This window comes from Asparagus officinalis, chromosome 3 (assembly GCF_001876935.1).
Source record: "Asparagus officinalis chromosome 3, Aspof.V1, whole genome shotgun sequence".
NCBI classification, from domain to species: domain Eukaryota; kingdom Viridiplantae; phylum Streptophyta; class Magnoliopsida; order Asparagales; family Asparagaceae; genus Asparagus; species Asparagus officinalis.
Genome location: NC_033796.1, coordinates 9,754,574 through 9,765,809, shown reverse-complemented (window position 1 = coordinate 9,765,809; position 11,236 = coordinate 9,754,574). Strand labels below are relative to the sequence as shown.

General features: G+C 36.5%; 1 protein-coding gene across 4 annotated transcripts; it reads left to right on the top strand.

Annotated features, from left to right (window-relative positions):
* On the top strand, nucleotides 1,699-11,235 carry LOC109832911 (beta-glucosidase BoGH3B-like). 4 transcript variants are annotated; one of them, XM_020400397.1, is made up of 12 exons: nucleotides 1,699-1,936; nucleotides 2,700-2,741; nucleotides 3,323-3,583; nucleotides 3,664-3,868; nucleotides 4,480-4,570; nucleotides 4,680-4,825; nucleotides 5,416-5,659; nucleotides 5,768-5,872; nucleotides 6,470-6,652; nucleotides 6,735-6,936; nucleotides 10,348-10,849; nucleotides 10,993-11,235. In XM_020400397.1, the coding sequence occupies exons 3-12, from the start codon at nucleotides 3,364-3,366 to the stop codon at nucleotides 11,090-11,092; spliced, it is 1,998 nt and encodes a 665-aa protein (XP_020255986.1). In that variant the 5' UTR covers nucleotides 1,699-1,936; nucleotides 2,700-2,741; nucleotides 3,323-3,363; the 3' UTR covers nucleotides 11,093-11,235. The 4 variants fall into 4 exon arrangements, with proteins under 4 accessions (XP_020255986.1, XP_020255984.1, XP_020255985.1 ...); XM_020400395.1 differs by having other exon boundaries at nucleotides 2,697-2,741; XM_020400396.1 differs by having other exon boundaries at nucleotides 2,697-2,746.

Below are 11,236 nucleotides of genomic sequence, written 5' to 3'. Positions count from 1 at the left end.
ATCATAAACATATTAGGAATTCTAAAACAAAAAACAAAACAGATTAGGAATCCTAATAACTTGTTACCAAAACAAATTAGGAAACATATTAGGAACCTGCTATCCAACAATCTTGACCTAGTTTCGAGGTAAACCGGTTCTTCTTGAACAAAGAGGGGTGTTTCAAAAAAGAACACATTTAATGCTTTATTTTCAGCTTAACAAAAAGAGCTTTGCTACAAGGACCCAAAATATAGGACCAATAGAGGGAACAAGTGTGGTGTTCCTCCTCCTATTGGATAATGATGACCAACTCATTATCCAATAGGAGGGGGACACCACACTTGTCCACCCATTGGTCCCATATTTTGGGCCCTTAAGGAATTTTTCTAACAAAAATGAGCTTTGCTACAGGGACCCAAAATATGGGACCAATAGAGAGGACAAGTGTGGTGTCCCCCTTCTATTGGATAATGAGTTGGCCATCATTATAGCGTCTCCAATGGAGCGTCAAAACTCCATTTTGGAGTGTTTTGACGCTCTAATGGAGCGCCAAACACCACGCTTTGCGTCAGAAAATGGCGCAACACTGTAGCAATGTCGCAGTTTTTTTTTTTTGTTTTTTTTCTTCTAAACTTTATTCTTTTATTCATATTTTCTTTTCTTTTTGCTTTTTTTTCTAAACTTTATTCTTTTTGCTTTTGTTTTTTATATTTATATTAATAATATATATTATCTTATATTAATTATTATAATAAAATTAGAGTATAAAATAATTATTAGAATAAAATTCAAAAAGAAATAAGAAAAACTACACCATTTAGATAAAAATTAGGACATAAAAATATAATGCCTTTTATTTTTATTTTTTGCTTGCAAGTGTGATGTTTTTTTTTGTGATGTTAAATGTAATCTTTAGTTGAATTTATGAAAATAATATTTTAATTTGATTTAACATTTAATTTGTATATTTTTATTTTATTCATAAAATATATTATTATAATTAATTATATGTAATGTATTATATAATTACACAATTTGTTAAATATTTTAAATAGATAAAATGTTAAAAGATAAGAATAATAAAAGGAATATTCTTTTTGGGGTAAAATTTGGTGTAATGGGTTGGAGATGAAATAATGATTTAGTGTAAAAACTATACCAACTTGATGTAAAAACTACACCATTTTGAGTTTTGTGGTTGGAGATACTCTTAATGATTGCCAACTCATTATCCAATAGGAGTGGAACACCACACTTATTCAATAGGAGGGGGCCAACTCACTTTAGAATCGGTCCAGTTTTAGATATCAGTTGTCATAATTTCTCTACGATGGCACTGCTCGAATTTCACACAAAGAAATTGGAGCTTATATCGGATACAATTACAACAATAAATTATTTTTAATTTACATGGCATCATCATAACGCACAAGTTGTATATATCGGCTGGTCTTTCTTTATTAGTTCTGTGGAAACAAAATAACTTTACGTTAATTAATTAATAAGTTGAATTTTCTAAATATCAGTTTCCAAAGGGGTCCAAATACAAATTTCCACTCCCCAAATAATTGTGGATCATAATTTGTACTAGATTGTGCTGGCACTACAAGCACGTGCCGTTACAGGGTCAAAAACGTCAACAACAAAGTATTTAAATTTAGAACTTTTAGAAGCAAAATATTAGCCTCTCTTCTAATAACCACGCCGGGAGCTGTCCGCTAATAAATATTCAGCGTCACTCGCCAAATAAAACTTTACTTAAACCCCCAAAAAAGAAAGAAATAAATAAAATGCAAAAATAAACTATATTTTCTCTCTATAAATATCATTTCCCCCTCATGCCTTTTCTCTCGTTAACTGAAAGCCTTGCATCTCTTTCTCTCTCCTATTTTTTGGGATCCCAAGAGAAGAGAGAGACTGCATTTTCAGGGTTAGGGTTTCGGATTTCAACAAGGTAAGCTTGCTTCTTGCTTCTTTTTTTTTTAGTGAATTTTTGCTTCTATCTAGTTTTCGTTTGAATCACATGCTCCATTTTATTGCGTTTAACTTCTATTTTTGGCAATATTTTTTTTTATTTTTACGTAATCGTTTACATTTGTGTTTGCATTCGTTGCTGCTATCATGCTCAAAATTTCTCCAATTTTACGTATTTTTTCCCGAGATTTATGACTTTTTCCAAAGGAAACGAGACGACATTTCATTTACTTAATTTAAGAATTATTTGGGGTTTTTTGTAATTTTCAAATTTTGAAGAGATTCTCAGTTTAATCAATAAAGCACTGCGTTTTTTAAAAAAAATTGAGAGCATTTTTTTCAGCTTTTTATTCGATTATGGTATTATTCGTGACCATTTTTTTTTGGGTTCTCTAGTAGCTAAAAAAGTGTTTTTTGCTGACCTTTTTGTCTTTTACCTACTTTGTAATTTTTTTTTTCTTGAGGTAGTTTTGACATTCTGTTAATTTCTGGAACTTATCAAGGCATTATCAATTTTTCGGTGGTTTCTTTTGATTTCTTTAAAATTTTCAGTTACTACTTTCTAACTTTCTAGTTTTTATGTGGTCTCCTAAAAAATTAATTTATCATCATCTGCATGATTTAGCTAATCCAGCTTATACCCCCTTTTTGGAGTAGTTATAATTAATGTCTTTATACACCATTATTCTAATCTTGCGTTTTTAAGATAAGCATTTTTGTTTGTCTTTTATTCTTTTCAGCAGTTGGCTGCTAGAAGGAAGAATTTAGAGCACTTATCCTTCAAGGCAAGGTTTGGTGAAGGATTGATAGTTAGTTTACCCGTTATTGTAATTTTCCTTTTCTTTTGTGAAATGGAAGGATTCTCGTTACTTTTTTTCCTTTAATAAATGGGGGTTATTTGTTAATTCATATATAGAGACTGGATTTGGTAAACCTTTTAATTTCCGGGATTAACTCATCTAAGCTTTTTGTCATTTTCATGTTTGACAAATTAAGATGAGTTGGGCAACTTTTTGTGTTTGACAAGTAGCCAAAAGGTTTTCTCAATGCATTTCTCTCTGCAACTGGTTTGGTGAGCTTATTGAAGAACTTATTGTCTTTATCTATCCATAGAAAAATTTTAAATGCCTTGATTGCCCCGGAAACCTCCAAATCCTTTAGAATTTCTTTGGCATTTTCTACAGTTTTCTCACCAGCTTTATGTGCTACTATCATTTTCCCCCTCTATGTTTGGATCATCATTCGAACACTAACAATTAAAGCCAATGTGTTCAGTAGTCTTTATCCTGTTTGCAATTTCTACCTCCTTGTTTTCTCCTATATTAAAGAATCCTCAAATGCTCATTTTTATGCTTTCTGATCTCAGTTGGTAGAAGAATCTGAGAAGAGTGTTACCGGTTTGGTAACATGGCATGTTCATTTGGACCCTGGTTATGTATTCTGCTCCTGCTGTGCTGTATACTAAACGGGGAAGCAGATTATGTCAAATACAAAGATCCTAAACAGCCATTAAACACACGGATTGAAGATTTATTGGGGCAAATGACTCTTGCTGAAAAGATCGGCCAGATGGCTCAGATTGAGAGAAAGGTAGCATCTGCAGAAGTAATGAAAGATTACTTCATAGGTAAATTGAGAATATTTGCCTATTTATTATACAACCCAAGAGGACGAGTACTATATGTTTAACTTTGAGTTTTTCTGCAGGGAGTGTATTGAGTGGTGGAGGTAGTGTACCTCGGCCTCAAGCTACCGCTGAAGATTGGGTTAACATGGTAAATGAATTCCAGAAGGGGAGTTTGTCAACTCGTCTTGGGATTCCAATGATTTATGGAATTGATGCAGTCCATGGTAACAACAATGTGTACAAGGCAACGATATTTCCACACAACATTGGGCTTGGAGCTACAAGGCACGTATTCAGCTACTGGCCATTATCATAACCATCAGAACCATTGCTTTCTCCTATCAAAGATGGATAAATTTTGGCATAAGGCAACGCAAAGAGCATTCTTTTAAGGAAAAAAAAAAACTATGTTTTGACCTTCTCTTTGAAAAGAAATATTTCGATATTATCTTTAATAAATTGTTGATACCTGTTTCCATTTTTAGTACTTTTTATATTTTATATTTTATATGGTTGCTTAAATATTATTTTGTTTCTGTGGTTTATGGACCACATCTTATTAGTAGGCATGGGAAACTTCTTTTTGCAGGAAAGAAAATATCTAACTTTTGGAATTGCCTCATTTAGCAGCTGTAAGAACTGCAAATTTAAATGATCTGTAGATGCTGCAATGTGCAATTGAATATTTGCCATCCCTTTCTTTGAACTTGTAGTATCATATTCTTAAAGAAATTTTGACAGAAATTAGCCTGTTATCTGTTCAAATTGCACCTGAAGTATCTTACGTAACCTCCCTTAAAATGAAATTTGAAAATTATGAGAAAGCTTTGTTATTGCGTAGTTCTATTAAGCATCAGGTGTTTTCATCAATCTTACTTGATTCTAATTGTGTTTAGGGATTCTGAATTAGTGAAGAAAATTGGTGCTGCGACTGCTCTAGAAGTCAGGGCAACAGGCATTCAATATGCTTTTGCTCCCTGTATTGCAGTATGCTACTAGCCATGAACCTTCCACTTCCATATCTATAGTTTCAACTCGACTCATAATTAAAAGGCATGCCTTTATTTTAATAGAAGATTTCTTTGAATCTATTCAGGTGTGCAGAGATCCTAGGTGGGGTCGATGCTATGAAAGCTACAGTGAAGACCATACAATTGTGCAACAAATGACTGAACTCATCCCTGGGTTACAGGGAGATATTCCTGCTAACTCTCCCAATGGCGTGCCATATGTTGCTGGAAAGTAAGACTTCTGCATCTATTTACCACGTGATTAAAATTTTACAGTTCTATTACTTACTGTCTCTCCTAACCACATTTTTATTCCCCATTATCTATTTTGTTCCCAAATATTAAAACCGTGTAGTTCCTGTTTGAAAAATTTTGGCGAGAAGCTGAAAGTGCAGCAATGATGATATGCTGCATGGACTACATGCTATTTGGCATGAAGCATATACTTGGTTGCACTTGAATCTTTGAAGAATTATCCGATAGGCAACTTGTTAAGGATTGAATTCTGTTAAATGTGGCTGTTCTAACAGCTGACTGGAACTATGATAATGCATATAAATGCTTGGTTACAGTTGGATAGAAGATATACTAAGCAATAATCTGGACAGGTGGTAAGGCACATAAATACTGGTGGCATTTGGAATATCTTAAGAATCACTTGCTAGTAATCTTCTAAGGAGAGGAATTGTGTTTTGCTTGATTCTATTTGAGATTGAACATCATACTTGTTCTCTAACAATGATATCTCACAATGATCTCTCTATAAATGGGACTTTTCAAGTGTTTCCTTTCTTAAAAATATTGAAATTTATTGCTGAACAGTGACAAGGTTGCAGCCTGCGCCAAGCATTTTGTTGGTGATGGTGGGACACATGATGGAATCAATGAGAATAATACAATCATTGATCAGCACGGATTATTTAGCATTCACATGCCTGCTTTCCACAACTCTATCATCAAAGGTGTCTCTACTGTCATGGTGTCTTACTCGAGTTGGAATGGAATAAAGATGCATGCTAACCATGATCTTATCACTGGCTACCTGAAGAACAAACTCCATTTTAGGGTATACATACCGTGCAATGCTTCCTTTATAAGACTTTCTTGCACAAACTCCTTTTCAGTTTGCTGCTTGAGTTGTGTGGTTGACTGTTGAGCATCAATAAATTTTCAGGGGTTCGTCATATCAGATTGGCAGGGGATTGACAGGATCACATCTCCTCCCGGTGCAAATTATACATACTCTGTCCAAGCTGGAGTTAATGCTGGCATTGATATGGTAAGGAGCTCTAATATTCATATTAAGCTATAATTACAAGCCATGGAAAATTTCGTATAATTTCTATTAAGTTGTTGTCTGTTGATTCCCTTCTAATGGGGCTGTTGGGTTGTGGGAAGTTTAAGATCCCTTATAACTCGCAGATGGAAACGGGGGAAAGGTGCTGTTGTGTTTTAGTTATATTTTCTTTTAAAGATAACTCAACTTGTGTACATTGCACAATTCATTTGTTTTTAAAATTTGTATGAATAAGTGCTAGGAAGTCTACCCAATAACTGAACTTGAGAACTACATTCCATCGTTTTTGCAAATTGATGTATGTATCTCATTGTTTCATGGTAATGTGGAATATTATTATTCCAAATTGAACTCGAGAACTACATTCTATTGTTATTGCAAATTAAGAACTACATTCCATTGTTATCGCAAATTGATGTATCTGTCTCATTGTTTCATGGAAATGTGGATTATTAATATTCCAAATTATATAATGTGATACTGCTTACATATACTAATCTGCCACTGAGCATGAACGTTATGTTTTATTCTTTGCCCTGATCATTTACTTATGTTTCTGCCGGTTGATGTTTGGTATAGGTGATGATTCCCAACGACTATAAGGAATTCATTAATGACTTGACCTCTCTTGTTGAGAAGAATATCGTCCCCATGAGCAGAATTGATGATGCTGTGAGAAGAATTTTGCGAGTCAAGTTTGTCATGGGCCTCTTTGAGAACCCTATGGCGGATCTTACCTTCGCTGATCAGTTGGGGAAGCAGGTCATTTATTTTAAGAGTATCATAGTTATGTCAGCTATTTAAAAAATTCAGTTGCTAAGAAACATGTCATTGAATTTAACAGGAACACAGGGAGTTGGCAAGAGAAGCTGTAAGGAAATCACTTGTGCTGTTGAAAAATGGAAAATCTCCTAAAGAAAAATTGCTGCCCCTTCCTAAGAAAAATGCAAAGATCCTTGTTGCTGGAAGCCATGCTAATAACTTGGGTTTGCAATGCGGTGGCTGGACAATTGAATGGTATGGTGCCAGCGGGAACAATACAGATGGTGAGTGAGTATGTTACTTCCTCATTTCATTTTCCTTTTTCTAGTTTCCTAAGTAATTGCTTCTCATAGATTCTTAAAAGTTTATAACCTCTTTCAACATTGATATTATGCACATTTGTCTAAAATTGCCTTGAAGCCATGCATAATGAAGGAAGCAGGGGGGAAAGGTTAAGCAAATTAATAACAACCTTTTCTGCTATAATCTGTGAATGTTATGCACTCCTGAACTCTGGCCTGTGAGATCACAGTCATCGTACCTGGCATTTTTTCGTGCATCATACATAAGACAAGTCTACAATCAGCGTGTGGTAAGTGGTTACTATGGAAAGGCAGTTGCAATTTCTTGCATCATACATAAGCAAATTAATAATGAACATTACCCTTTGTATGGAGTTGCAATTTCACGACCTCCATCCTTTAGCATGTGGAAAGTGATAACCACGGAAAGGTGGCTGCATATGGAATTATCAGCCTTTCCATTGTGAGAAATAAAATTTCCTTTGAAGCCGGTATGATGTATATGGCTATCAAGCGAAGGTGTTTATTGAATGCCTTTTAGTTTGATTCGCATTATGTGACCTTGAACTGGTTCAGTGAAAGAATTCCGTACTTTCAAGTGGCCTTTTAATGTAGGCATCTCTTCAGATTTTGCTTTTCTTTTCATGGCAAGTTTTTCCTTTATAGCTAGGGGTGGAAATGAAACAAATAATTAACAAATAGTTCGATAATTTTTCAAGTTACCATTCAATCATATTCGATTCGGTAGTTTATTTATCACTAAACAAATATTTTTTAGTATTCGAGTTTACTAACGAATAGAATTTAACCAGCCTCACTTGCTGAGACCCAAATGAGAGTGCGAACACTCACCCCAAATGTCGATGTCGCTCACCAAATCGGTTGCATCACAAAGACTGCCTACGTATCCTCTTGCCCAAGGAATCAAGCCTTCACGTAGTTCACCATATGGGCCTCCAAAGGCCCTCAATCCAATTTGCGGCTGATAGCATCATCAACGACCCCAAACTGAAACGATCCAAACACCTCCACCTGAGATGTAACAATGGCCGTATCCAAAACATATCCATCAGCTGCATCCAAATAGTCCTCAAATTGTAGCCTTCTGGAAGTCGTCAAGTTGTAACTTCCATCATCGGTGTTTGATGGGGGATCAACTATCTATTGTGATTTTTAGACAGCCTACATCAATACTCTCCACCTGCCGAGAGTCCAAAGTGACAAACCTACTCAGACCAAACTCAGAAGCTCCCAACTGATATCCAAAAGAACTCCTGAATCCCAACTGCGCAATCGGATCCAACCTCACATCAACGATGTGACCAAGTGCTGGGTAGCCAAATATCCGACGCCGACCAAAATCTAAAACAGCTCCACCAGATCTAACAACTCTACACGCAGCAGTCGGCAACCACATAAGATGACCCAAACCTGTCGAAGCCTGAATACCAGATCCACTGCTCGACAACCAATACCGATCCTCCTCCAGAAAAGAACGGCCCACTAAATCCGCCATCTCATCACGTCGCCCCACTGTCTCCTTCCCTCTGAAGTGTCTCCAACTGCCGTGAGCTCGGCACCAATGCAAGAAAGGACTCCTACTAGAATAAGTACGACTGGTAACCTTTCTGCCCATACACCTCCTCCAACTGTTGCGGACTACTAGGTCTTTATACCAACGGGACTTGGTTGCAACCCAAATATGCCTAGTACAATCCCCAACATAGGAAACAAAATAACGATTACCTCCCGATGATGCCTCCTCGGAAAGCCCCCAAATGCCTGACTGAACACCTCCAATAAGACCTCTCGATCGATGGATAGAAGTGCTGAACTCCACCTCGGTCTTCTCGCTCATACCAATGTGCTCACATGACTTCAATCTGCAGGTCATAGCACTCCTCAACAATCTGTGCACGGTATAACCAACAATATATCCCAGCACCAAACAATGCCACAGTCTAGCCATAGAAGTAGTCAGCGCCCTATCAACTACCGTGCTCCCAAGTAGATAATACAAGTTACTCCGCCTGACTCCCTTCATCACAATTATGGACCCCGATGTGACCTTCAAGCGAGAATCCGCCAAGATCACCCTATAGCCTGATGCCTCCAATACCCCAAGTGAAATGATGTTCTTCCTCAGTTGAGGAACGAACCTCACATCAGCCAACTCCCGGATCATCCCGTCACTCATCCGAATCCGAACGGTACCAATACCACCAATAGGGCATCTGTGATCATTACCCATGAGAACAGCATCCCCTCTTTCCAACTCCTGAAAGCTGGAGAACCAATCCCTTCTAGGGCATATGTGGTAAGTAGCACCAGAATCCAACATCCACTCGGTGGAGTCGGCAACATCAACTGACGGAAGAGCTGGGCACGAATAGCCCGAAGAATCTGAATCTGAAACATCGCCACTAGCCTTGGCAATATTAACTTAAATACTATTTGAAAATTAAATTCTCTTGCGGAATAAATATAGTTTGATATTCTATAAGTATTCGTGAGTATTCATGAATATTTATCAAATACCAAGTATTCGAGTTCGAATTCGAAAAACTCCATATATGAATATTAGAGTCCGCATTCGAATTCAATAATTTTAAACAAATACAAATAGGAACACCTTGGTATTCGATTCGATTGTTTACCACCCCTTTATAATTACCATATTGTTTTAAAATGTATAAGGCATGATGATGAGTGTGACCCAGGATATTAAATGTTCCCTAATTTTCATTATCGGGCTTGTCATTAAATGTCTTTTTTTTCTCTCTGGCCATACCCTTAATTTTCTTTGTTTGTCATTTATCGTTCCCTAATAAAGATCTTCATTTATAGTAGTCTTGTAAGTTGTAACATAAAACCTGTTGTGTGGATGAACTTGTATGGTGAGCGTTTATTGAGAACGAATTCCAAGCACTTTACTACCCAGAAGCTTGCAAGTTGGAGCTCAGTGATTTGTTCATCAGGTGCCTGTTGTTAATTTCCATTTTCCACTCAAATGATAATGATGAAACTCAAAAATTTTGAATCCAGAATAAATATATGTACCAAAAAAACCTCAATTGTTTTGCCCTTGAGTAAGTTTATATTTTATATTTTTTTCTACCAAAGACAGAAAAATGATTCTTAAGGAAACAGTGATAATTAAGGTGCATTACACGAGTAGAAGAGACACATTGAACTTGTCACTTACAAAATACATATAATTAGTATGGCTCGCGTATTTATATCTTGCAAGAGAAAGCTAATGACCTTGTAAAATACTTTACATTCTTAATTAGCAACTAAAGGTAAAATGACTGCTTCTAACATTATTATCACTGTAAAGGACATAATGATACAGTGTAACATATTGAAAGCCTCTTATATTCTTTCATATAGGTACAACAATCCTTCAAGCAATTCAATCCACAGTTGACCCTTCAACCGAAGTTATCTACTCTGAGAATCCTGACACAAACTTCATAAAAAACAACGGTTTCTCTCATGCTATTGTTGTGGTTGGAGAACCCCCGTATGCTGAAACTTTTGGAGACAACTCCAATCTAACACTCCCAGAACCAGCTCCAAGCACAGTTCAGAATGTATGTGGTTCTGTGAAGTGTGTTGTGATCATAATCTCTGGCAGGCCTCTAGATATCCAATCCTCTGTGTCATCAATGGATGCTCTCGTTGCTGCTTGGCTTCCTGGCTCTGAAGGTCAAGGCATTGCTGATGTTATATTTGGAGACTATGACTTCACTGGGAAACTTTCTCGAACTTGGTTTAAGTCTGTTGATCAGCTTCCTATGAACTTTGGAGATGAGCATTATGACCCATTATACCCGTTTGGCTTCGGTTTGACAATGAGAACATCAAATGAGACGAATTTAATAGTAGCAAGGTAGATAACAGGTTTACTTCTACAATACGGGATGGTGTGTCCCCTTCATAATGTCATTGTTGCTTCTATCTTCCAAAGATTAATGAAAAAAAGTTACCATTCTGCTGCTTATTTTTTTTTCCATTTCATATGATTCTTTGTAGGTCAATATCTGCTGCTGGACTTGTGAGGAAGGGGGCTAATGGGATGGCCTCTCTAATTTTCAGCCTCTTGGTTACATTGATCCTTCACAAGGCTAGATAGCCGTGTTTTGTTATTGATACTATACTGTCAGCATTCGTCCTGCCTCGAATGTCTTCCGAGGCTTTTCTACATATATCATGCCTTCATTGTACTTCGAATGGTATCACGGATATTATTTGGCACGAAATTGTTTGTGCTGCTAAT